The sequence below is a fragment of the Passer domesticus genome, chromosome 8 (assembly GCF_036417665.1).
Source record: "Passer domesticus isolate bPasDom1 chromosome 8, bPasDom1.hap1, whole genome shotgun sequence".
Classification (NCBI taxonomy): Eukaryota; Metazoa; Chordata; class Aves; order Passeriformes; family Passeridae; genus Passer; species Passer domesticus.
The window spans coordinates 28,593,029-28,617,910 of NC_087481.1; the positions used below are offsets into that span (position 1 = coordinate 28,593,029).

At 42.3% G+C, this 24,882-nt stretch overlaps 2 protein-coding genes and 1 long non-coding RNA gene across 7 annotated transcripts in view; 1 reads left to right on the forward strand and 2 right to left on the reverse strand.

Moving 5' to 3' along the window:
* Nucleotides 1–12,974, reverse strand: CISD1 (CDGSH iron sulfur domain 1). 3 transcript variants are annotated; one of them, XM_064429989.1, is made up of 4 exons: nt 12,816–12,974; nt 7,101–7,306; nt 2,723–2,840; nt 1–831 (listed from the first exon to the last, which is right to left on the reverse strand). In XM_064429989.1, the coding sequence occupies exons 1-3, from the start codon at nt 12,844–12,846 to the stop codon at nt 2,751–2,753; spliced, it is 327 nt and encodes a 108-aa protein (XP_064286059.1). In that variant the 5' UTR covers nt 12,847–12,974; the 3' UTR covers nt 1–831; nt 2,723–2,750. The 3 variants fall into 3 exon arrangements, with proteins under 3 accessions (XP_064286059.1, XP_064286058.1, XP_064286057.1); XM_064429988.1 differs by having other exon boundaries at nt 1–2,840; XM_064429987.1 differs by lacking the exon at nt 12,816–12,974 and adding an exon at nt 12,313–12,457 and having other exon boundaries at nt 1–2,840.
* UBE2D1 (ubiquitin conjugating enzyme E2 D1) overlaps nt 12,267–24,882 on the forward strand; it is a 15,873-nt gene continuing 3,257 nt past the window's right edge. The window contains exons 1-5 of one of the 2 annotated variants that reach the window (XM_064429990.1): nt 12,267–12,394; nt 21,834–21,897; nt 21,982–22,013; nt 22,957–23,034; nt 23,281–23,386. In XM_064429990.1, the coding sequence (XP_064286060.1) occupies nt 22,005–22,013; nt 22,957–23,034; nt 23,281–23,386 (193 nt within the window). In that variant the 5' untranslated portion in view covers nt 12,267–12,394; nt 21,834–21,897; nt 21,982–22,004. Of the gene's footprint in view, nt 12,395–13,996; nt 14,145–21,833; nt 21,898–21,981; nt 22,014–22,956; nt 23,035–23,280; nt 23,387–24,882 lie in introns of those variants that run through there. The other variant, XM_064429991.1, reaches the window with a different exon arrangement.
* LOC135306321 (uncharacterized) overlaps nt 18,146–24,882 on the reverse strand; it is a 9,121-nt gene continuing 2,384 nt past the window's right edge. The window contains exons 2-3 of one of the 2 annotated variants that reach the window (XR_010367109.1): nt 20,917–20,996; nt 18,146–20,651 (exon numbers count right to left, since the gene is read on the reverse strand). This is a non-coding gene — a long non-coding RNA (uncharacterized LOC135306321). The remainder of the gene's footprint in view (nt 20,652–20,916; nt 20,997–24,882) is intronic. The other variant, XR_010367110.1, reaches the window with a different exon arrangement.

The window sequence follows — 24,882 nt, forward strand, 5'->3', positions numbered from 1 at the left end:
TTACTCAAGAATCAGTACTTTAATTGCCTGACCTTCCCAACAAACACTTGTATGCTGAAAATAACCAGGAGCAGAAATAGTTTTACTCTGTGGCAGGGATTTTTCTCTGCTTTAATTTTTTGAAGGATTTCTATTAGGAGTTTCAATCTGAGGTCAAAACTGCACATTTGAATCATGTGGTTAAATTTATGGTTAAAATTGGTAGAAATGTAACCAATGCACTTCATACTCTAGAGATTATTTGAGGAAAACACTAAAGAACAAGACTTAGGAAAACACTGGAACAGTCAAGCACTCCACCCATTAGAATGTAGTGCCTATTATTGTACCTTAGTACCTATTATGGTACTAAGAGAAAAAATGCAGTGTTCTCTGTGATGCTCATTGAGACTGCTTGGTTAAATTTGTTTCCTCAAATCCAAGACTCTCTTCTCATCATCACATTTGAACAGCTTGCATAAAGAAGGTACAGTACAGGAATTGTGTGTGCCTCTAATTAAGGTCTGAACATTCAGAAATGCAACACTTCTCCAAAACAAAAGTCACCAGGATGTAAATCAACAGAGACTCTGCTTCTCAGGAATAAAAACTTCCCATGGGGCCCACTTCCCTGACGCCCAAACTCCCGGAAATATTTTATTGGCAAACTCCACAAAATAGTTTTATGACTCGGGAGACTTATCTGAAACTTCAGGACTTCATTTCTCAGACCATTAACACAATTTCTATTCCTTCAGGAGCAGCCAGGCTTTGATGTTGACAGGAAAAGGAGTCTCAGAAGGAAAATCCACTCCATACAGAGGTTCATGACTACAGCAGCACTGTACAGCTCTACTGAAAGAAAGAGCATAGCCATGAGAACACAGACTTTACAACCTTGAGATTAAGATGAGCTCAAACGTGTATTTGACAAAAATACAGAAATATCCACTGTCATATTCTAATAATACAGAAGTTACTTTGCTTTGGATAAAATGCATTTGATAATTTAAGGTTAAAACAACTTTCCATATGCATTAGTACTCAGCAAAGTAAAAAATATCAAGTCTTTACACTCAGACAGAAAAGACAAACTGACTTATTTGACTGCAACTTCTTTCAGGTCAAGAGGTCTCTTGGTCAGTAGTGCCCTTACTCTGACTCCACCTTTCTCTATCTGTGCCTCCTTCTTTACATTCTGGGCTTTCTGCCCAAATCCAGGCCAACTGGCCAAGACCTCAGCCTCTAAAAGCCTCACATAGAGACTATGCAAAACATCTTCAGTTTTAACAGTTGTACCAACTACCCTTAAAAAAATAAAACAAACAGAACCTCTCCTGCCCTGATCATCTGACAAATCCTTAAGGGTCCAGGCTAAAATGTCAGCTTCCTAACAAGGCCTTTCATGTAGCCCTGAGGTAGTTCTGTCCGAGGACATTCAGAGCTCAATCTTTTGCAGGCCACAGTTACACTAATGGACTGGGTTTAGTACAAAATTGCCCCCAGCTGCCCCACTCTTTGGGTTTTGCTTTGTACTTACACGCATGTTAATAAATCAAAGCTATTTAAGGAAACCAACATGACAGCCATTAATGCAACCACACCAAACAAGAAGACAAGTGCCATGGGTAAGGAGGATAAGAGCTCTCTGTCTCATCCTTCCCTCCCTTCTTGTTTCTATCTGTTTTCAAAGCCCTGCTTGATCCATGCCAGGGTTTTTTGGTAAAATCAGCTGAACCACATTAGCAGCTCAGGGAGGCAGGAGTTAAGACACATAGAGCCTAAGGCCACATATTAAGAAAGGTATGCCTCCTCCCTCCTCAGTGGGAAAAGCTTTCCAGAACCAGCCAGTGCAATGGTGAAGCAGATGGTGATGACAGGTGGGGGTTTTAGTTTTTATTTTAGCTTCTGGAATTAATCAGCGTAGCCACCCCACAGAAGCATCCTGTGGTCTGGGGAAGTTGGCTTCACTGAAAGAATGCAAGTGAAACTAAGGCTTTCTCCAATAGCAACAACAATCCTGCCACTCCCCCTGCCCACCACTCTTGAACCACTTTGTCATTTCACTCATCTATTAAGAAATCTCTAGAGACTATTTCCCTAATCCTACTCTAAATACAGGTCTGCAGCTTGGACAGTGTTTTCTTGATACCAAATGGAAGTAGGGTCAAGTTTCAATGCTGCTGTAAAATCAAAAGTAAAGTTGCCCTCTAGCCCCATCTTACTGTCAGCCTTTTCTGTTGTCTGTTCAAAGCTAGCAATTTTGAATTTGAATTTGTTCTTTTACAGAAGCCGTACAACACTGTAGTGTAACAGGACAAATGTGACACCTGCAGAAAATGCAGCATAATCAGAGATTAAGATGGCACTGTGATTTCTTCCCTGCCACTGCCTTTTACATGGATATCTATCCAGCTCTGAACCTCTCGAGGATTTTATTATCTACCTTTCAATACACATGTATTTGAAAATAATTTAATACCTATTTCCTGATGAAGTACATTCTGTGCCTCATTTTAGTTTCACACTCAGTGAGAGGGTACACACACTTTACAGGACAAAAAATTTAAACCATGACTACCTAGTAAATTATGCATTGTAGTGATTGAAAGACAACAAGCACCAGAGAAAATATACATGCTGAAGCCTGATGTATACACTACATTGTGAAATCTTCAGTGATATGACAAAGAATTTGTGGATTTTTGCCCCCAATTACAAGAGAACAGAGGATTTGTCAGACATTGATTCTGTAGCTTCTAGTGTCCACTCTACGCCTCCTTCCTCTTGATGATGAGAGGCCCAACGTTGTCGCCAGTTTCCTCGTTGTGCTTTGTGTGAGAGCCATCACACAGTGGGAACTGAAACAAGAAAGAATAAACACATCTAAAGTACATCCAGAGTCAGAACTGAGAGCCTAGGCTGAAAGTTTATTAGGCATCTTCTCATTAAAGCCACTGAAACCACACACCACAACTTTCATGCCAGCATCTCAGGTCTCCCTGAGTTTTGGCTGAGCACTAGCTTTATCCTTATTAGTGCAGAGCAGACAAGAGGCTTGTTCTGAAACTGCAGCCACCAAGCTCCACTCTTTGGTGTTCCTGCCTCAGGTGAGCAGGAGAAAACTGCAGCCTGAGCAGACCTTCAGCTGCAACCTACCTGGAGTATCTTACTCTCAACCTTGCCCCACACTTCCTCAGTGCTGCCCTTAAGAGCCACGTAAGTTGAAAGTAACTTGAAGAAATATTTGTTCCATTAAAAAACCCCAAACAAACCCCACCCCAGAACAGGCTGGTCAGAGCAAGAATTACAGGGACTCCTTTAGCCAGCTCTAACTGCCCAGGTCCCAGAGAAGGGGTAACTACTGCTCCTGGGAAGCTCTTATCACATGGATGAGCTGAAATACATTCTGTGAGGCAGTAAGAGTGAGGCTGGATCCCATCACTTCTCAAGGATGCATTTTCAGGGCCACGCCACCTCTGCACAGGAAACTCTGGAGATGATCACAGACATCACACACCAGTATTTTGCATTCAGTTACTATTTTGTTTGCTTAGAAGTAAAGGGACTGAAAGTTGGGCATTACTCAGCTTTTGCCTCTGCAATAGTACTACTCTCCTGCAGTACTGTCACAGTCAGGAGAACAGGAGAACTCAACATTCCACTGATCTCAATGTTCCTGCTTCAGTCACAGCCTTTGAAAAACATTAATACCCTACCACCCATGCTTTATTAGAATAAAAGATTTCAAAGTACTGCAAAAAACCAACACAATGAAACAATACACAGAGCTTTAAAAATAACACCACCTTGTCTGTAGGATAGTATTGGGAGGGAAGGAGAGAGATGAGGTGTAGGGGTTTCTTCTGGCTTTTCACAGTAATGAAATGTCAAAACCTAAGCTAAAAATGGCATGCAATATTTCAGAAAAAAGAAATCTTGAATTCTCATATAAGCTGATTCATGGAGAAACTTTCTCAACCCATCAGTCATTTGTAACTCAATGAATAAGTAGTGACAGACACTTGGACAAAATCTCAGCAAACAGGAATGTATGTTCCTGGGACACTGGCCAGCTTTCAACAGATGTTCCTGGGCCAGTTGTTCTCCCATGCAACACCACAATCCACTGGGCTTCACACATGAAATGACACAGCTTCCAGCAGACATTAACATCTCACAAGCTCCAAGGAAGCAACCCAAAGTCCAGCTACAGCATCATCACTTCAAGTTTCCAAGCAACAAAAACCTTGGGATTCCTAGGTTCAGACAGCATGCAAACATCTTTAACAGCTACCAACAGTGACTGCTCTGCATTCACCCCACTGCTCAGCTGGTCTCTGAACACAGGCTCCCAGGGGCTGGTACACTGGCCTTGAGCTCCTCAGGGACAAACACAAACCAAACTCCACTTTCCCAAAGTGCCCACTTGGTCACCTCAAAGACCAGATACTGCATGGAAGGATATTGGGCCTGACACAATGTGTTCACCCCTGATTAAAAATAAAGCAGGCTAGCAGCAATAGTGGTCAAAGCTCAAACCCAGGGGAATTGTACAGTGATCTGGACAGTTCCGTTGATTTCCCTTGACACTGAACACGTTTGGATTCTCTATCACTATTTCTGCTGCTAGTCTGCAGCAGTATTCCTCAACCCACAACCTGGGGACTAATACTTCTCTGGAAGACACAGAGGCTGCATGCCATTGTAAGACAGCAAGTTAAATTTCCCACTCCTCCAGTTCACACCTAAAAATGAAGACAAGTAAAAAAACCAAGTGTTCTAACTTTAATTGTAGTTTAAAAGACAAAACTCTTGCCTCTACATTGGTAAGTTTGAGCACTGGGTTTTTTCACTAAACTGGACAACTATGAAGTGCCTGCAGAGCACAACACTGAATAGAAAAGGGTCATTTAAAGAACCACCCATTTATTATTAACAGATAATTACATGCCAAGACAAACTTATTTCAATATACCATGTTTGTTTTTTTAAAACACATACATGACACAGACTTTGGCCAGCACAAAAGCCTTTTAAGTACTCTATTTCAGAAAAAAAACAACTGCTCTTTTTTCAAGAGTTACTCCAAAATACTCTGGTGGAGTCCAACTGCTTTGTTATTCCATATAGAGGAGGAGCACCGTGTGGGATCAGCTGTAAGTGCATGCACAACCATGAGTGCAGCAGAAACATTCTGTGGTTCCTAATGCTACTGCTTCTACCAACAGCCTCGTGCCTCAGGTGAGCCTGAATCTCAGGAGGAGTGCACAGTGACACAAAAGGACATTTCTTCTAGCCTTTAGATGCACCTATTTAACACAAACACAACAGGTACCTCATGCATTCCAAGTAACTGTAATTTCCTGCATTGAAAGCACACACATTCCACATTCTGACACCATATAATTAAAAATTTCAACAGTTTGAGGACTGTAAAAGCCAGATAAGGCTAGCTGACAACTTCCAACTATGACAAGCATGTAAGAATGATGTACTTTATTACTATTTCACAACAACAAATATGCACACAAACCCTATTGAAGGTTATGCAACCCATGCTGCAAGGTCAGCCCATGAAGGCAAGAGGAAGGTAATAAAACTGGAAACTACAGTCTGAGGTGGAACGTGTTGACTAAAATACTTATCATTAAACAGCAGTAAAAGGAAACAAATACCTTCCAAAATTTCCACTGACCTCCTAAATGCCTCTACAAGACCTTTCAGATCAGAATCCTAAGAATGCACTCATTATAGCCTCATCTACCTTGTTTTTAACTCTGTAGGGCAATATGTTCCTAAACTGACAATATCCATTAAACATATGCCAAAATGTACTTCTTAAGGTTTTTATTTCACACCAAAAAAGGGTAATATCAAACAATAGCAAACAATTGGAAGGAGCTGCAATGCAGCCAATAGCTATTTTCCATTTCTGTTCAGAAGATGGAATAGGAAGCAGAAAGCACAAACACCAGGGTTCAAGTAGGGTTTTTTCAGTTCAGACAGAATAAAGAAGACAAGGCCACCTCCACAAGACTATTTCAGCATCAAATCATAATGCTGTTTAATCCTTAGCAGTGTGACCCTGTAAAACCCAATTCAGGTACAAATGTGTAAGCTCCTGAGTTAGCTGCAAGGTAATCAAGTCAGATCTGACAACAGCAAGAACCCAAAGTTACAGCATCTGGAAATGGCTGAGTTTGGCCTGATGAGACCAATGTCTAAGACTTGAGAAGTTGAGTATTCACCTCCTTGGAGGACAGCGAGCTAAATTCCAAGGCAGGTGTCTGGCTCTGATACAGGTGTCTGTATTATTTCAGACTCCACACACTGGCACCTCCTAAAAAAGCTTCTAAATGTGCACCAGTGGTAGAGGATTAACCATGCCATCTGCTTTCTCTCATTACAGATTCCAGAACTACCTTTATAGCTAAAGTATATACATCTCAGCTACATTAGGTGTCACACACCTCTTAGAGCAGATTTAAATCTGAGGTGCTGTTCTTGAGAGGCCAGGTTATCACTAGCTTAAGGCAACTGAAACAACCCAACTTCAAATGCAAGCAAGCTGGACCAGTATTTAGGCCAGACTTTTAATTGCTCAAAAATGGAAGCTCAAAATTGCTCAAAAATAGAAGCTTAAAGTATGCCACTGTGATTGCACTGGCACACACCATGTACTATTAGCAAGTACTTTCTGATTAAGCTTCCAACTTTCTCCAAAAAGAGATGTTTAAGATCCTCACAGACTGTGCTTCCTGAGCTCCCACTGCCAACAGGCCAATAGTTTTGGATAAGCCTCAGTATCAGCACAGGTAGTACACAAAATGGCATCTGTCATGCATGGTCATGCTCCAGACAGTTGCTCCCTTTTCAATTTATCTTCTTCAGAGCTACAGGAGCATTTTGTCCACTATTAGCACTGATCTGCAGGCTTTACTCTGAGCATCAGAACAAGTGTGCATAATTCTACAGATTAGAATACTGCTACATCTCTGTGCAGAACCGTTTAGGTGAAAAGAGGTTATAAAGCAGTTTAAAAATAGTTTTGCTGAAAGATTTAATAATTTATGAACAATGAACATAAACGACACTGGATCCATTCATTCTTCTCTTACCTTCTTAGACCTCCAACAACGACAGTACACAGCCTTGTCTCCCAAATCTTCCATATCAAAGGCATGGACTACCTTGGGGTTATCCTTCTGGATATGGGGATTCACCATTGCTTTGGAGGATTTGTCTCTAGAAAGAAGTTTTTTGTAAGCTAGATATCCAACAACAACTGCTCCAGCAGCTACGGAGACTGCAGCAATCCATTCAACTAGAACAAAAGAAGAAAAAACAAGAGACTGTCAGGTTTTGACCACAACATTCTATTTAAACTACTCAGAGTAAATGTTTTCATACTTGCAGCAACACCTCTTTACTTTCCAACAGATCTTTTTATTCCGTAGTAGTAACTCTACTTTAAAAGAGTATTTTCCTTTGACAGTCACCTAGTTAAAATGCTCTTTTCTATTGATCAGAGTTCTGCTTCACCCAAGTCCTTTCTACACAAGAGTGAGAATTAACCTGGCAGAGTTTCATGGTTTGTTGTTAACTCTTCTACTTAGCAAACCCTGATATTAACATCAGTAGCATGTTGTTTCAAAGCTCAGCATATTAAACCAGGTATAAGCACATCCTGGAGCAGCAAAAAACCTGTTTGTTTCAATTGCAAGAAAGTCACTAAAGAAGAACAGACAATGCCAACAACCCAAAACTAGGTTTCAACCCCAAAAAGGCACGGGCACTGAGTAGCTTTTAATAAAATGCATCTTGTAACTAAAAAAACTAAAGCCATTTGTTTGGCAATGGGGAATTATTAAATATACTACCGCCAGTAACAAAAGCCATCTTAGACTAAATCCCTACTGTGGTACAGAAGAAAGAACAACGATCCAAAAAGATTATATTTAAGAATCATAGCACATGTTTATTTTAACTAGATTAAGTCCTGAATCTCTGCAAGACAACTTTCATTTAAAAAATCCTCTTAGCACAACTCCTCATCCTCACATTTCCTCCCTTTACCAATAAAATTTCTCCAGTCTGTCTTAGCATAATGTCCATTCCTGCAAGAGGTTTTCCTACTTTTTTGTGGCTCTACTGTTTTCTCTCTGCTTCATGAAAATATGTTGGACTTTGGCTCAAAGGTTCAGGTTGCAGCACCAGGTCTGGCTGTTTCCTCTCAGAGTAACAAGGGGCTGCTCTTTCTTTGCTTTTTATCCACCACTCCTACATAAGCATGTGCTGCAAGTTCTGTTTACAGACAAATAAATAGAATTTAAGTTTTACCACATTTACAGAACTTAATAAAAGGACAGTCTCCTGTCCTTCTATGTTTTAATTAGATTTGTAAGATGCCAAGCTAGATGGCATCTGTGGAGCAAGAGACATCACTACATCCAAGTCTAGGAGGAAACAAAAACCTTTATTAGTTCTTGCTACTTTCCATGACTTGCTGTAATTCCACTGAGAGCTTGGACTAAAAGCATCAAGGTTTTCTGTCCCTGTCCCACAGACCTTGCTAAAAGCTCTATCAAGCCCTTTCCTCAGCTGAAACACTGATAGGATCAAACTGATCCACAGGGATCTGGCTGCAGCAATATGTGCAATTAGACAGCTGTCTGTACAGTGTCTAATTGTACAGTGCCATCAGATCTGGGAAGGCAGGCACTCTTTTAGAGTCTTACTAAAGGAGTAAAAGATGCACTGATCCTTCAGAGTTCATTTTCTTAGTAAATGACACAGGAGAGACCAACATACACTGAGACCTCCCCTGCTAATGAATGACAAACCCTTCCTGTAACAGTAAGGTGATATTAAGATACAGAAAATCATCTTTAACATGGAAGAATTTAGGGCAGGCATGTTTCCCTGCTCCCCAATTCCTTAAAACAACAAAAGCCCCAGAGACCACGTTGTGAATGCTGTGTTTTATATCCACTCAGTGAGTTCTCACCCTTTATTCCCCAGAGTAATGCACTAACTTTGATGAAGAAGTGAGGAAATTAAAATTAAAAAAGGATTCCATGAGAATCTGCTTTAATTTAGCAGAACAGCCCAAACTAATCAAAAGAACAACTACAGTTTAAACCCAAGACGAGCAGCTCTCCCAAGAAAAAGCGCTGCAGCACCTCTGTCCGGGGTGTGGCAGGGAGGAGGAGCTCAGCAGGCTCGGGGACCTGCTGGGTCTGACAGCTTTGGAGTGACCCCTGCTGAAACGCTCAGGGCAGCTGCAAGGGCAAAAGCAAGTCTGAGGCTCTGCTCATGCCAGGACTGCCCAATGCCCTGCCTGGGGGCCAAACCTTCACCTACACTTTGTATTTGTGATAAGGGCACAGGGGGATCATATCCATTCCCTTGTGAATCTAAGGGGAAAGAGTGACTTCAATGAAGATCCCAGCTGGCTCCTCTAACTGAAGCACCCTTTAGGTACTGCACCTTAGGGAAGCTGATCTTTACTTGTACCTACCTAAAAGTCCAAGAAAACTTAGCAAGTAAGAAGAGGAAAACAAATTGGTAATATTTCTGTGACTCACTACAAGCAAGGAAGTCTGTACTAAAATTCAGCAGCACATTGAGAAGAGCTGTTCTGCACATCTGCAGCCAGCCCAGATCCCTCTGGCAGCCCTGGGGCCATCCCCCATAACTCTGCACATCAGCTCCAGCTCAGCAAACACCACAAACTAAATTGTCACCTCATCTTGCAGTGATCCTCTTCCTCTTCTCCCAAGGACCAGAGTCATCCTTCACACACACAGGCAAGCTGTACACATATCAACAGCTTCAGGTATTGTTTCTTATAATAGAGGAATGTCTTTTCTACTGTGCTACCTTTTTCAGGTAGTGGCTTCACTGGAACCACTTCACTTTTCCCCTTTTGGGATGGAAAATTATATCAACCAATAATGCATTAAATCAAAACATTTAAAGCAGTCTTATTCTTTAAATTCCAGAATTGCCTTAATAAATATAATGAAAATTTAGAAGAAATACTCTAATTTAGTCAATAGACTCTGGTAAATCATCCTACAGGGTTTCAGAGGCAGTAAGCTATGCCTTGTTTCACACACAGATCTGGAAAAGCTGGAACACCCATTTAATCTTTCTAACTAAGTTAACCATAAAATGCATGTGGGAGAAGAACACTTTTATTTTTAAATACCCTGAACTGTTTCAAAAGACCTCTGGTGCCAATTCAACAGTTTGCTGCCAGACTCCTAAGGTCATGCATGAGGCATCTGTTAACAGAGTGACACTGATGTGGATTGTCAAGGGGTTTTTATTTCTTCCTAAATTAAAAATCAGTAGGAACAACTTCTGAGTTATTATTAAAAAACACCAAATTCTGCTATAATACCAAACCACAGTGTTACAAGACAAGACCTAAGAGGCCTAACATGGCAGAAAAAATTGGTTTTGTGTTTTAAGCACTAAACAATGGAAAAAAGTTCAGCTAAAACTCCAGAAAAATTAACACACAAAGGAGAGAAGAGACAGCAAGAGAGATGGAAAGAAGGAAACAAATTCAAAGTGTGAGGCCCCAGGAGAGCAGCCAGTGCACAGAAATAAGAAAGTCAGAGACAAGAATGGCAGTAAGACACTGACAGGGATTTATTCTCTTCTGTACTCTTTGGACATATCCTAATGAAAGAGATTTAGATCAAAGGTTCTCCTCTCCTCTTTCTCTAAACATCTAGAACATTGCTCTGGGTGTTCCCAGATCTCCACTACGGAGGGAGATTTTGGATCTGCTAGAGAGCTCTGAGACACTTGATCCTCAAGAAAACACACATTTACCAACTGAGAAATGGACTAAGAAAGTGAAGGTCTTGCCTCCACCAAGATCCTTGCTGAGAACTCAGATCAATTCACATTCTAGCAACTACCAACAATATGGGGGAGAGCTACACCCAAAAAAGTCCAAGTCCAAGACCACCCTAAGAGGCAACAGTCAAGTCACCTGTGCTGCTTAGAAAATATTTATGTTATTCAAAAGTCACAGAGTAATAATGCCTGACATGAAAAACTGTGATTTGTCTCCAGAAGTGCTTGTAACTTTCAAGCACTTTTGTACTCATTTTGTTGCCAGTGAAGAGACCACTATTGTGCAAGAGTTGTTCATGACAGTCCAGCAGTGCCACTGCCCACAATAAAAGCCAATGACGGGGAAACACATGATGCACACTTACTGAAGAGTCATCCAAGATAAATGGATACACAAAAAGCCTAACAGTAAAAGTCAAGCAGTAAAGCCAACAAAGTCACTTCTACCACTCCAAAACATCCACAAAAAAAAGAGATTATGACTGGCAGGTTTGATTTAACTGAAAACGTTTGGTAAAGAGGCCACCTGAGGGAAAAGACTGCTGGATTTCACCAATAAGCAGTGAAAGGCACATCACCATGATCACATCTGTGGTTGGTGGGGTCACACCTGCAAACAACCACACCTCAGACCAAAAGCTGTGCTACTCACTGCCTTCCAAAGGGCAAATGTGCACAGCAGCAACTGCTACCATGACTGAAATCTCACCATAAAAATACGGTAAGTTTCTGGTGTCTAGTTTTCAGTAGAGAATAAATGATTTTCAATAGTCATCAGCCTGTGACACATGCCAGCTGGAGGAAGAACTGTAACCTGCCAGTCACAAGGCACTGATTAAGCTTAATCTCTTCAGAAATCACAAAAACCTAATGCTGTCGCCTCCTAAACAGAGCACCCTCCAGACTAATGCCACCAGCTTCTCCTACACTTTTGTCAGATAATGAGGATATTTTCAGTTTGTTTAGGAGCATATTCTTCTTCCAATCTCCACAGAAATTTTCTGCTTACTTCCCAGTGTCTGGGAACTGTTCTAATTCTTTCAAGATTATAAATGACAGCAAGCTGCCGTTGAGACCACAACGTGGATGCAAGCTATTACCAAGTGATCCTCAGTGATTTGATTATTTTAATAAGCCTAGCCTTCCACCACTATAGTTTTAGACTAATGTCTTTGCCACCATCCTCTGTAACAGCGGCTTCCACCCAAAAAAAAAAAAAAAAAAATCTGCCCGCTAAATCAAGGACATAAACCATGAGCAGCTTTGCAAGTGGAAACCAGTCATGCACGTAAAGCTCATATTTTAGACAAAATCAGGTGATTCAGCGTTCTATTCTATCCTCCAGCCGGCCCAACTCTTTCATCCTGTCTGGTTGTGCAACAGCACTCAGAACACAGGACGCTACCTCAGGCACGGCTCAAGTCAGTCATTACACAGCGCAAATGTCACCGTTACCTCCACTGTACAGCAGCGGGCACTGAGAGCCACACAAAACCTCTGACATTTACGGCTTTTCCCCACATTTTCACTCAAACAGGTGGGACGGCAGCAGTAAAACAGCGGTGCCTGAAACGGGCTGTCCCCAGTGCAGACAGAACCCGGCGGGCGGCCGAGCGCGCTGCGAGGGCCGAAGCGCCCGCAAGGGCCCGGCGGCTCCGGGCCCTCACACGGCGCCGGGGTGGGACCGGGGGAAGGGGGGCGGCTCAGGCCGAGCCCCCACAGCGCGTTCGGGGTTTTACCGACGAGCGGATCCCAGCGGCCGCCCGCAGCCCCCCGCGCCCCGCGGGGCCGGCGGCGGGCAGCCCGCCATCTTGTCCCGGGGGTCCGGCGGGGCACGGGCCGCGAGGCGCAGCCGCCCCCCGAGCGGCGCCCCCCGTGCCGGGCCGGGCCGTGCCGGGCCCGCAGCCCTGCCCCGCCCCTGCCATCAGCTCCCACCTCCAGCTCCCGGCCAGCCATACCCTTCAAGGCGCCGTTCTGCCCCGGCCCCATGGCTCCGGCTGCCGCTCCGCACCGCGCACGCGCCGCCGCCCAAGATGGCCGCGGGGCCGCCCCTCAGAGGGCTCCCGGCGGGACGGGGCCGCAGCAGCGGCCGAGGGGACGGGACGGCGATGTGCACGGCAGGAGGGAGGGGCTGTCACTGACACCCGGCACAGGGCCCGCAGGGAGGCCTCCGCAGCTGTGAAATGGGTGTCGGGCACCGCTGCGTCCTGTGCAGGCACCGTTCTCGTCTGCTTGTGGTGCTGTCAGTGCCCAGCAGCTCTGCAAAGCGCTTAGGGCAGATCGCTGTGTGAGCTCTCTCCTGTGTAGCTGTGGAAAGATGAAGCTGAAAAGTGATGTCCACCGAGTGACAGCCGCCTCGAACCTCAGAAACTTGGGTATAGATGTGAGAATTACTATGCCTCAAAAAAGTATTACCGAAGTTCTATACCTGATAAGGGACTCTCTACTCTGGGACCTCGTTTATGGTTGGACCTTAGAGCAAAGATGTGCGCTTATGTCTTTACAAAATACTTCCATGGGTGAGGGTATGGGTGTTAATGTCCTTGACATGCGTTTTAATGTCTCTACACCAACTTCAAGCCACAGGTTTGTTACTGAACCCAGACAGCCTGAAACAAATAGGTCGGCACAAACCTGAGTTTATGAACCTTGGGGGAAAATTACATATACGAGGAGGGAATATGTGCTAGGCGGTTTGGGAAGGCTGTACCTCCCCAGTACCTCAGCTGATGGGGAAAGGAAGAGGGCAACGTGCAGCCGGGAGTTCAGGGTAAAAGGGGCTGTGCCCTCCGAACCCTGAGGGAGAAAACCGAGTGGGTGTGTGCCCCAGTGGACTCTGCGTGATTTTTCTGCACTGACTCGATCTTAGAGGTCTCTTTCAACTTTAATGACTCTGTGACCTGTTCAACAGACTTTTCAACGCACACGCCTACTGCTTCTCTCGCACACCATCAGGAACATGGCACACCTTTTCCTTGTATGCAGTTCTGAAGCTTCACACGTTCCTCTTCCTCACCTCTCCCAGTGCCGGCCGTGACTTTCACCAGACACTGACACACTCGGTATTTCTCACTCGGGCCCAGATTTCCGCCGCCCCGCCCGCGGACTACGCTTCCCGGCGAGCCCCGCGCGCGGCCGCGGCTCCGCATGCGCAGGAGGACACAAAGGGCACGGCGATTGCGCCCCCGCCCCTCCCGCTCCCACGGCGCGCGCTCCCGCCCCGCGCTCCCGCCGCCTGCTTCGCGCTCCCGCCGCGCGTTCCCATGGCGCTGAAGCGGATACAAAAAGTGAGTGGGGCCGAGCCGTGGGAGGGGGCGGAAAGGTCCCCCTGCCCTCGGGTGGCCGCCGGGGCTGCCCCCTTGTTGCGGGGGTCGAGGCGGCGGCCGGAGCGGGCTCAGCGAGCCGCGCGCTTTCTTTGCCGGGACTCGTCCTTCCCTCGCCGGCAGCCGGGGAAGAGGAGCGGGTGTGAGACGGAGAAGGGGGGCTCTAGCCGGCCTCCTCACGGTTTCGGGACTGTGCCTCCTGGAGGGCCCCGCACCCCGAGTCGGGGCTTTGAGGCGCCCTTCGCGGAGCAGCCGCGGGGAGAGCCGGGTGCTGTGGGGAGAGCCGGGGGAGCAGGGAGAGCCGAGGGGAGAGCGGGGAGCCGAGCCTTCCCTCGCTGCCCTTGTGCGCGGCTGCTGCCCGCCTTGAGTGCTGTCAGCATGGCTCTTGCTGTGACCTCTGAGCGTACCCCGGCTGTAGTGTTTTGGGCTGATACGTGTAAATGGCCTGGTAATTCCCGGTTTCCTTTTGTTCGGCGAGGCTGAGCCGGTGGCTGTGCGGTGCATCGCAGCACGGCAGGGAGCTGAGCTTGGTGCTTCGGCCGTGGGGCAGAGCCCGGGCTGTTTGGCTGCTCTTGCTGTGCCATATTTAGGCGGCATCGGTGCCATCCTGGTTACGTGACGGTGCGATTATTTCTTGTGCAGGATTCCCTTTTGCTGTCGGAAGCCATTGGTATTGCAGAAATAGGATTCTGTAGTGACCGATTAACCCCACAGCAGGCAGGTTTGGGATACCCTACAGCAGGTACCAACTTTGGATGGATTTCTACCAGAAGCTGGTAGTCCTGCCTCATGGTGCAAAGCTTATCCCTTTACACACAGTGCAATCACAGAACAATTTTGTGCCTTCATATCACACGTTTGTCATGAATGTTGCATTCGACCAATATATCAAACTACTACAGTGGTTTTCTTTAGCAGTAACTTTGTCGTACTTCTACATATTATATAAATGGTTTGCCTCTTGCCACTTTAATTTCCCACATCTTGAACATCTCTTTAGTTTCAAGAAAAGCATTATTCTGAATACTATCTCTTTCCAATTCTTGTTCATCTTCTTTCTGCTAAGATAAAGAGACAAAGGGGAAAGTCTGGTAATCTAGTGTTTTTGAGATGGAATAGTTGTTTGGGGCTTTCCAAATGAGGAAATAGAATGGAATTAGTCTTCATACTTTTATCATGTTCCCTACATAACTTTCTTTCTGGTTTAGAGATATTCATACATATTGGAAAGCCACAATTTTCTTTATTGTGGGATTCAAGAACTTTTGATAGATGTTAGACTTTTTATCTAAGTATCTTTTATTCTGTTAGCCTTATTAAATTCTGATTCTACTCTTTCAAAATGAAGCTATGCTTTCCAACCTGCTGACTGTGAGGTGCTATGAGATTTCCTGATCATACAAATATACTTCTACCTGAAACATGAAGAGGTACTGGGTAAGGACCTCCAAGAAGAGTAGAGATTAAATTCAGAACTAGTTACCACTTGCTTCTAGTTTGCTGCAGAAATGACTGCTGCTGGTTTTCTTTTTTTTTTTTCCATTAACTACCCTCATTGCTCTCTTCTGCCTTTCCAGGAGAAGAAAAAATTCTACTGGAGGGATTTGGCTAGCAGTCTTTCTCTCAAGAAGTAGAAGAGGAAAGGGAATGGCGAGGAAATAAGTTTGTTTCAAATGGAAAGTTCAAATGAAGTGGAGAAGTTTGAAAAGACTATTTTGATGTCATTGTAATACATAAAATTTTCCTCAAAGATCGTGGGCATGGAAGTTTAATGGTAGATGAAATGTATTTATATGTTGGTGTGTTTGTCTCCTCTGCTTTCCTGGTGTTTCAGACTGACTGTAAAGGTTTTTAGTTATGTTGTGTCTGAAGGATAGGAAGGGATAAGATCTGGAGTAGAGGAAGTGCTGTGGTTTCAGAGTGCCTAGAGGAATTCTTTGCAGAACAAAACACTGTCAGCAAACACAGTGGCATTGCTTGGAGCTCATCCGTCTAGACAGACTGTCTGAAGTTAAGCTTCAGTGGGTTTAGGGTGCTTCAGAATTGTGCTTAAACAAAGGAATTTTGGTGTCAAGCTTGAGTGTTTGCTCACAGTAATTTTGATAATTTGTGTGTTCAGTGTGACAACACCTACAAAGGAAGCAAAGCTATAATATGTCAACCTGTTAGTAAGCATATTTTTTGTCATACTGGTTGGGACTCTGATTTCTAAGTGATATTGCCACTGGGATCTGTGTCATTGCATTCTGCTGGTCATCTTCAAGGGGATCCTCAAAGGAGGATAGCATGTGGACTTCCAAGACTAGCCACAGAAAGACATTTGTGCTTGGCAGCTTTCTTAAAAAATGGGCAACTGAGTAACCAGTGGAGAAGCTGATCCCTGCCCATGGAGGCATGTTGATCCTAGTGCTGTAGGTGGGAGAACAGTGTGGACATGAAGCCCTGCTTCTGTCAGCAGCATCTCCATGACAAACTCATCTCAGAGTCCCTCAGGGAATTTGGGGTCAGGGGATTCTTACTCATCATAAGCTGAGGATCCTGTGTTCATTTGCCTTGTGAGTGCTTTGCTTTGCTGTTGTAGGAGAGAGGCACTGAATTTCTACACTCTCAAAAAAGCTCAGTTACACTGCCTGTGATGTTCCTTGGGGCAGTGAAAGAACAGCACATTTTTGTGGGCAGTGTAAATTCCAGATGTTGCAAATGATGAAAGCAAAACAAATAGTATTTTAGTTGGGAAGAAATACTGTGCAAAGAAGCCTTTATTCTTGCCACCTCTGGAGAGTGAGATACCATGACTTTTGTGAAAGGTGGAAAATAATTCAGGCTGTCAGGTTCTGCAAAATAGTGTGTAGGTCTCAGTTCTGCCCATCTGTCTTACGCAGAACAATTTCTCTGGGGTTCCTGTTCCAAATTCTTTGGTCACATATCTAATTTGCAGAGTCTGCCATCCTGTTAGTTCCATATTGCAGCTGAGATTGTTTTCATCATAAGTCCTTTACTTGGGTAAAGAACATGAACAAGCACATCAACCTCCACTCCAGTGTTAGTGGGAGGTTGATGTGCTTGTTCATGTTCAGGCATAAAAAAATAGGACTTCAAGAGATTTTAGTGGACATTTTGAAATAAAGAAGGAGGAGATAGATTTGAACACTGCTTTAAGAATAGCTGTTGTTCTTATCTTATTGATATATAGTGCTTGATTGGTTTTTTCCTACAACTCAGTAAGAATAGAAGCATTTCAAACATTCAGTTGTTTCAATGAACTGTAGGTCTCTGTGGTTCAATATGTGTTTCATAAATGCATAGGCTAACAGGACATACTAACTTGAAAAGTTTTGTTGAAAATAATACTTTTGTAACTGTAAATTGACTCAAAAAATATTGATATTTGTGGTTTAGATTTTGACTTTAAACCTGCAGCCTTTAGATGGTAATCAACATAACAAGGAAACTTTTTTGGCTCTAACATAAAGTATTTGAATTTGCTTTCAGAACTTCAGCTGGGATACTACATATTTTAGCAATTTTTTTTTGCATTAGAAATAGAACATGGAAATATAATATTTATTACTGACAAAACATTATAGCAATAAATCTTATTAAAAATATGTGCTTTATATTTCCCAAATTTGTGAAGAACCAGAAAATTCTTTAACTAGTCTTAAGTATGATCACTGTAGGGTTTTATGATAAATGGTCCCAAGCAGCAGTGTATGCATGGAATTGGTAGGAAATGAGTCTGTGGTCTCCAGTGCATTTTGTGCAAGAAATTAAGAACACAATTGACAAATATAAATCTATATTTTAAATAATAGTGTGGAGAAAGCTTGTGGTTTTGTGTTGTTTGGAGAATGAAAATAGCTTTCAGTGATGCTGTCTGCAGTTTATTTTGGTCTTCAGATAATCTGCAGTCTTTTTTTCTGAATTGTTTTTTTCTACTGAAAAAAAGACATGTTTAGGACATCTATGCTGAAAAGATTTATTTCCTTACTACCAAAATATCCTTTACAATGTTGTTCCAGTAGCTTTTTGGGAGAAAAGCCTGAATGCTGATCAAGCATGTAAGTGTTAAATTGGCCTTGCAGTCTTCAACTTCTTATGAAATACATCCTGTATTATTCTTTGACCGTGGGTATTTTCTGCACATTCAGAAACGTCTCCAACATTCATAGCTTACCACAGCCTGTTTTTTACAGCTGTTAAACTTGAATTTGTGCTTCATGCTGTCTATAGGGCTGTTCAGGAGCACGTGTGGTGCAAGGGAAGGGATAATTTGGAGGCTTTGCCCATCTCCAGTAGTGTGTTAACCATTAGCATTCTATTCTACCCTGAAATGTTTTGTAGAGAGGATTAGAGGATTTATTCCTACCGCTGTCCCCAGCTTAGGTATTTTTCTCCGTGCTCGTTGATCCTGGCTGTGCTGGGGTAGTGTGGCATGTGTTGCAGCTCTTGAGAGGTGCTTTTATGTTGTTACATTCATTTTATGTTACAGTGTTGGAAATCACTCCTCCTTCTGATGCATCTCTTGCAGACAGAATCTTGGGGTTGTGTATTCTCATAAATGATGTTGCACCAGTGTACACTGGTGACCTTTTCTGTTGAAAATGAATCTGAAAATGAGCTGTGGATCCTGTTTGTCAGCAAATGTGCATCTTGCACCAGCACTTTCTATACCAGTGGCTAAAAGTATTCGTGCAGACCCTGGAAGTGACCAGACCATGCAGCTACATGGTAATAATCCATAAAGCTTGGACAAAGCTGCTTAACTTAAAATTACAGGGCAATCTCTAGTTGACTGTCTAGTGCCTCACGTGCAGTTAGCTTGTGCTTCTTGATGAGGTTTCAGCATGTTAAACTTTGTGAATCTTCAGCCTTGTCCCTTTACAAAGCAAAGTTTTGGCCTTCTTCTAAAGAGCATCTGTGCTTTGTATTGAGAATTTTTGTATTCTCATTCTTTTGTGAATAAATGAAGTCATGAAGAAGTCTTTCTACATGTATTTAGAGGATCCTCATTTCTGTTCTGCATTGTTCAACTCTGGGCACTGGCAGGTCAGTCTGATTCAGGGACATCTGGGTATCTGCTTGCCCCATTTCAAAAAGTGTAGGAAAGCTTGAAGCCTAAATCTTACAGCTCTTCAGATAATTCTGCTTTGAACCTAAAGCTTAAACAGCATAATCAACAATGTAAATCTGAATAGTTCTTCCTTTTTATCACAGCTTGATCTGAATTTCTGTATATAAAGATTCAAACTGTTCATGCTGTTGGATCGTGTTACCACTTGTATTTTTAAACCACATTAGCTTTACATATGGATGCAAAATGCAGCTTGAATTTGCTCTACTGATTTTGAAGTTTGATCTGGCTTTATGTTTCACAGCTGCAGAAGGTCTCAGAATGTATTTGTGAACATCGCTCTCATTTGGTGAAGTTGATTGAAGAGAACCTTTTCTTCATTGTTGTTAGGAAATTTTATTAACAGTGATTTATAGTTGTGGGTCTCATCAATGTATGATGAAAAATATTTGCTGTTTTTTTCTAATAATAAACAGATGTCAGTGCCTTTTTAGCCTGAACAAATTGAAGTGTACACCTGAGGAGCATTCCCCAGTTCTGTTAATTCTTAAGTACAAGTGTATATATGAAAGAAAATAAACTTGTGTGGTTTTGGGGTATGTAAAGATCTTGATGAATACATCTAGCAACAAAAGCACTGTTACAGACCTGTGACTCTGACTGGTTGCCTGGTAGTTCCCGTGTGCATGTGGAATGTTTACATATACTTCAAAGACTTTCTGAAAAGTTCAAGCTACATATTTTTCCAGTTCCTGCCTTGAATTTAGTAGTCAATAATGACTGTTGCAAAATGCATGATTGTTAGGCAGAGTTCTTGTTCCAGCACTGTAGTGCAGCTGTTTGGTCTTGGTTGGGTTGTTTTAGTGTGTGTACAAGACTTAATCTTCTGTTGTTGGGTCAGATCTTGAGTTGCAAATTCGAGAAGGCAGTGCCAGTAACAGCTCTGCTGCTGGCCATGTTTGTCTCTGGGACTGCTGGAAACCTGAGATTTGTTGACTGCCTGTGTGTACTGGCAGTGGCTTGGCTTTGCATAAATAGCTGGTTCTCTGAATCACTCCTTAACGAAACATGAGTCCTCTGATTAAAATAGGAACTGCATTTCTAAAGTGCCTGTATTAGTTCAAGTCCAGCCCAGAGTGTTCTTTCTGGATCAGCATGCAGTGTCACCAGCAGAATAAAGTTAAAGTGCAGACAAGTAATGCCAGCTGACAACCTGTGCTGTTTCAGTATAGGAGAAAGTGTCTGTCTTGTTTAAATCATGAGATTGTGAGAAGTCACTTCAGAGCAGGAGTAAGATATGGTGCAGTGCTTTTCTTTGATTTCAGGGCCAACAGTGGAGCTGTAAGTCTGCCTGAATTTAGGTGTTGGGTCCATGGTAAATTGAGTTGAAATATTTACTGGATATCATAAATGGAAAAATACATCACAGCAGTTGAGAAGTGCAGATTTTTAACCCTTCAAATTATATGTAAGGCCTGATCAGACTAAGTACATCAATTCTACACTTGAGTTAAACTTAGTTTAAACCTTGAATTTGTAAGTAGTTGTCTTCACTAAGTAGAAGTGTTTCTGGTGTTACTCCTTAAGGTAAACTCATAGACCTGCTTATGTCTATTGTCAACTTAAATGTGCATGTTTTGAGTAAGGAATTGAGTTACTTACAGACACACACCCTTTAACTTATTTCAAAGGAAGTACTTGCATGTGGTCATTCAAGTTTCTACAGCACAGTGTCTATCAGCCTAGAATTGGAAAAAGTTTTCCTTAGCACAGTCAAAGTTCAGACATCAAAAGGAGTATATTGAATTAAATGAGGAAAATGAACTGACATTACTGTCTGCTTGTTTGAAATAGTGATGATAAATCAGATGAAAAACAGTGCTGGTTTTGTGAAATCACATTATATTTTTTAATTATTTGGGACTGTGTGGTCTCCAGCAAGAGAAATAAATCAGATGACAACCAAAAGCTCTTCTGAGTGCTTAAGTTTCAACTTGGGAGTTTTTTAGAAGTCATTAAAAAAAAAAAGCAAGCATGCAGGGAATTGAATCAAGGTAAATAAGGTGTAGAGCTAATATATTACCTTTAGTTTCCAATTTAGTTAGAGCCCTTTATATTATGTTCATACATCATCTCCAGGCAGGCTGCAAACATTTTATGGGCCAATTTAGCTCAGCTGATGTCCATAGACTAGGACAATACAGAAACTTTTGTAAAATCAAAAGCTAAGGGAATGATCACATTAGCACGTAACTAAATTAAACTGTGAGTTTACAGACTAATCAAAAAACTCTTTTTATTGGTTCTGTCTCCTTCAAGTATATTGAACTTAGTATGAACTTGGTTGCAACTCTAAAATTCTTCCAGGTATTAATTTCTAGCACAGTGTTAGCTGCAGGTCATCTGGCAAAAAAACTTATTCAGTTTCAATGGACATTTCAAGTGTTGACTGTTTTATCAAAACACCACAAAAAATGCCCACGGGTTTAATAAAATGGGTTTGTGTTCCCACTTTTGCAGGCATGCTGCCAAGTGGTCTGGATTTTCATGTCTTTCAAATATTTGTGTGTTTCTTGCAGGAACTAAGTGATCTGCAGCGAGATCCACCAGCCCACTGTTCTGCTGGACCTGTTGGAGATGACTGTAAGCTCCTCCTAGAACATTCAGTACATTTCAGTTCTGGAAAGGCTCAGAAAATCTCTAATTGTTGTATCTTTTGCCTTTCAGTGTTTCATTGGCAAGCAACTATTATGGGACCTGTAAGTATAGGAATCGTGCCCCTTAAAATGTAAGACCTTGCTTCTCTTTTTGTTACAGAAGGATTCATTTGGGTTTCTGTAAACACAGCAGCCACATTCAGCTGTGCTGTGAATAGCTCAAAACTTTAGGGTGATATTGTTGTTCTTATTAGTCTGGTACCAGTTGCTTTTTGTAACTCCTCAAAAATCCCTCCTCTTCATGAAGTTAGAGGTGCTTAATTAGTCAGCTGTGGTGTGTGAGTTGGTGATATGGGCTACAAAGCAAAAAGCTTGCTTTTCATAGATGATCAATTCTGGAAGATTCATCCATCTGAAAGGAGGAAGAGTGGGTGAAATCTGATATTAAAGTTGGTAACTGTAAACAAGAGTGGAGATGCAGAGGGCTTTTAGATGGAGCTTATTTTATTTGATAGTGTGCAACCTGGACATAAACCTGTGCTCATGTTGTCTGACAAAATGCATGTGCACAGATTTGTGCAGGTCACAAAGATGTTGTGTGTTTTAAAACTCCCTGATACCATCATGATGAACTGAATTATATTGGAAAATCCCACTCTTTGCATCTGCAAAGAGAAACCACTTCTTAGGGTAAGTATGTTTGTAGCTTAAGAATGGAGGAAGATCAGAGCAGCTGTGGTCTTGCACAGGGACAGGATTTGGAGGGCCTGCTCTGCTTTGTGCATTCCCTTCCTGCAGTGAAGCTGTTTGGCTCCCTCTCTCTTTCTCCCCAAAGGGCAGTGCTCAGTAACTGTGGTGCTGCCACAGCTGGCTCTACTGCAACTCTGCAGGCCAGTGGGAGGGTTCACTTCCCTCTGTGCCTTCCCAGTTTGTGGCCCATAGTGGGCTATGTGCTGGGGAAAAAATGGATTTTCTTTAGGAGAAGGAAAGCTCCAAAACAGCTGAAATATATTAATCTGTTTTATCTGTTCTGTTCTTTTCTCAGCCTGATAGTGCATATCAAGGGGGAGTATTTTTTCTCACAGTACACTTTCCAACAGACTATCCTTTCAAACCACCAAAGGTAAGTCCTTTCTTTTAAGGAAAGGAAGTTTTTAGGTCCAAGTTTATTCTTTGAGGCTTAATTTTTGAAGTTAAACCAGAAACGTGAGCAATAGTGTATACATGTTTTTCATGGATGCAGATAAGACTGTCACAAAATTGTGTTGGCAGATCTGATACAACTGGAAAGGAAGGGATGATCTTAAGAATTCCAAATGTAATCACCCTAATCTGATATTATTTGGTTTTTATTTCTTTTTTATTACAGATTGCTTTTACAACAAAAATATATCACCCAAACATAAACAGTAATGGGAGTATTTGTCTTGATATCTTGAGATCACAATGGTCACCAGCTCTGACTGTTTCTAAAGGTAAACTCACTGATTTGATAATGCATGTGTGAAGCTGCATACCCTGCCATGGCACTTCTTTTGTGTATTATTGCACTGTCTTAAAGGTAAACAGTGGGAACTCCTTTATCCTGCATGTTTCAGAAGAGGCAAATTCCATTGGAATTCTTGGTATGATCCAAGATCTTGTGCAGTTTATTGGGAGTGTCACATTACAAAAAAAAACCAAAAAAAGCATGCACAGCAAAGAAATATTCTAAACCAAGTTGGGTGAGATAATAATGTACATTTAGCCTGAAATGTGATAGCTGGCTGTGCATGCTGAATGGAGGAGAAATGATGAGCAGGGCTTGAAAATCACAGCTTGGAAGTAAATGTGGAACCCTGATACTGACCTTGTGGGAGCTTACATGATTGCCTGTTGATGACTCTTTGGACTAAGGTCTTGATTACACTTTCTTTAAAAATGAGGTAATTTGTTCTGGTTTGCATTCCTTTGTAAGATGAATACTTCAAAATGTAGCTCCTTTCACAGTCATCAGTAAAAGTTTTATTAAAATATTCTCATCCTGTAGTTAAGTTTTCTCAAAACTTGAACACTGTTGATTTCTGGAACATTGAGTTAACAGTTAAGCAGTTCTTTTGCTGCAGGCATTTTGTGGCACTTAAAAAGCTGCTTAAAATGTGGGTGTTGTTGTTTCTTCTCACCAGTCTTCAAATTGCTAAGGCACACTTAGTCATACTACAGAAATTTCTCCTGTGACTCAAAAGGTCAAGCCATATCACATCTCCTGTACTTGGGAGCTCTGAGCTGTGTGCCAGGGTGTCACTGCACTGGGTGTACAAGCAAAGAAACAACTCTGGGTCTTTGGCCAGTGGAAATTGCTCTGTGCAAGTCCACTTGGAAAAACAGCTTCTCCTGCTTACAGGCCAGTGCAGTAATCTCACAAGCCATATAAAATCTAAGTCTAATATTCTGTTTCCTGAAGTCATTGCTAAAGACCTCAATTACTCTTATGTGTAATTGGTATCATTTTTTTCCCACATAAATTAGTTGTTTTATAGCTATCCAAAAATTGTCTTGTTTCTAGTTATTAACCAAATGAAAATTGGCACTTAGGTTTAACAGCTGGCATCCACAACTGAAAACCTGTCAAATTTTTAGATCTTCAGCATTTTTCTATCTCTTTACTTGCTGAGCTAACTTCTGTGGTTATAAAGTTATGTATTTCATAAACTGGAAGTTAGCTCAGTGACTCATGGAAGTTTCTCCTTTCTAGTCTTTGACTGAATCAAAAGTTTAGAGCATATTGTAGCACCTCTGACCGTCTGTGTGAGCATGTATTCCAACCTGATTTTCTGATATTACTGGCACTTAAAATGAGTCAGTACTGAAGTGAGTGAAATTTCTGCTCCTGAAAATGGGTGTGGGTTTTTGAGCAACAAGATAAAGCAGGGGGGAAAAAGGTATTCTACAGTTGTTCTTATGGCAGCATGAAGTTCCCTTTCACAACATA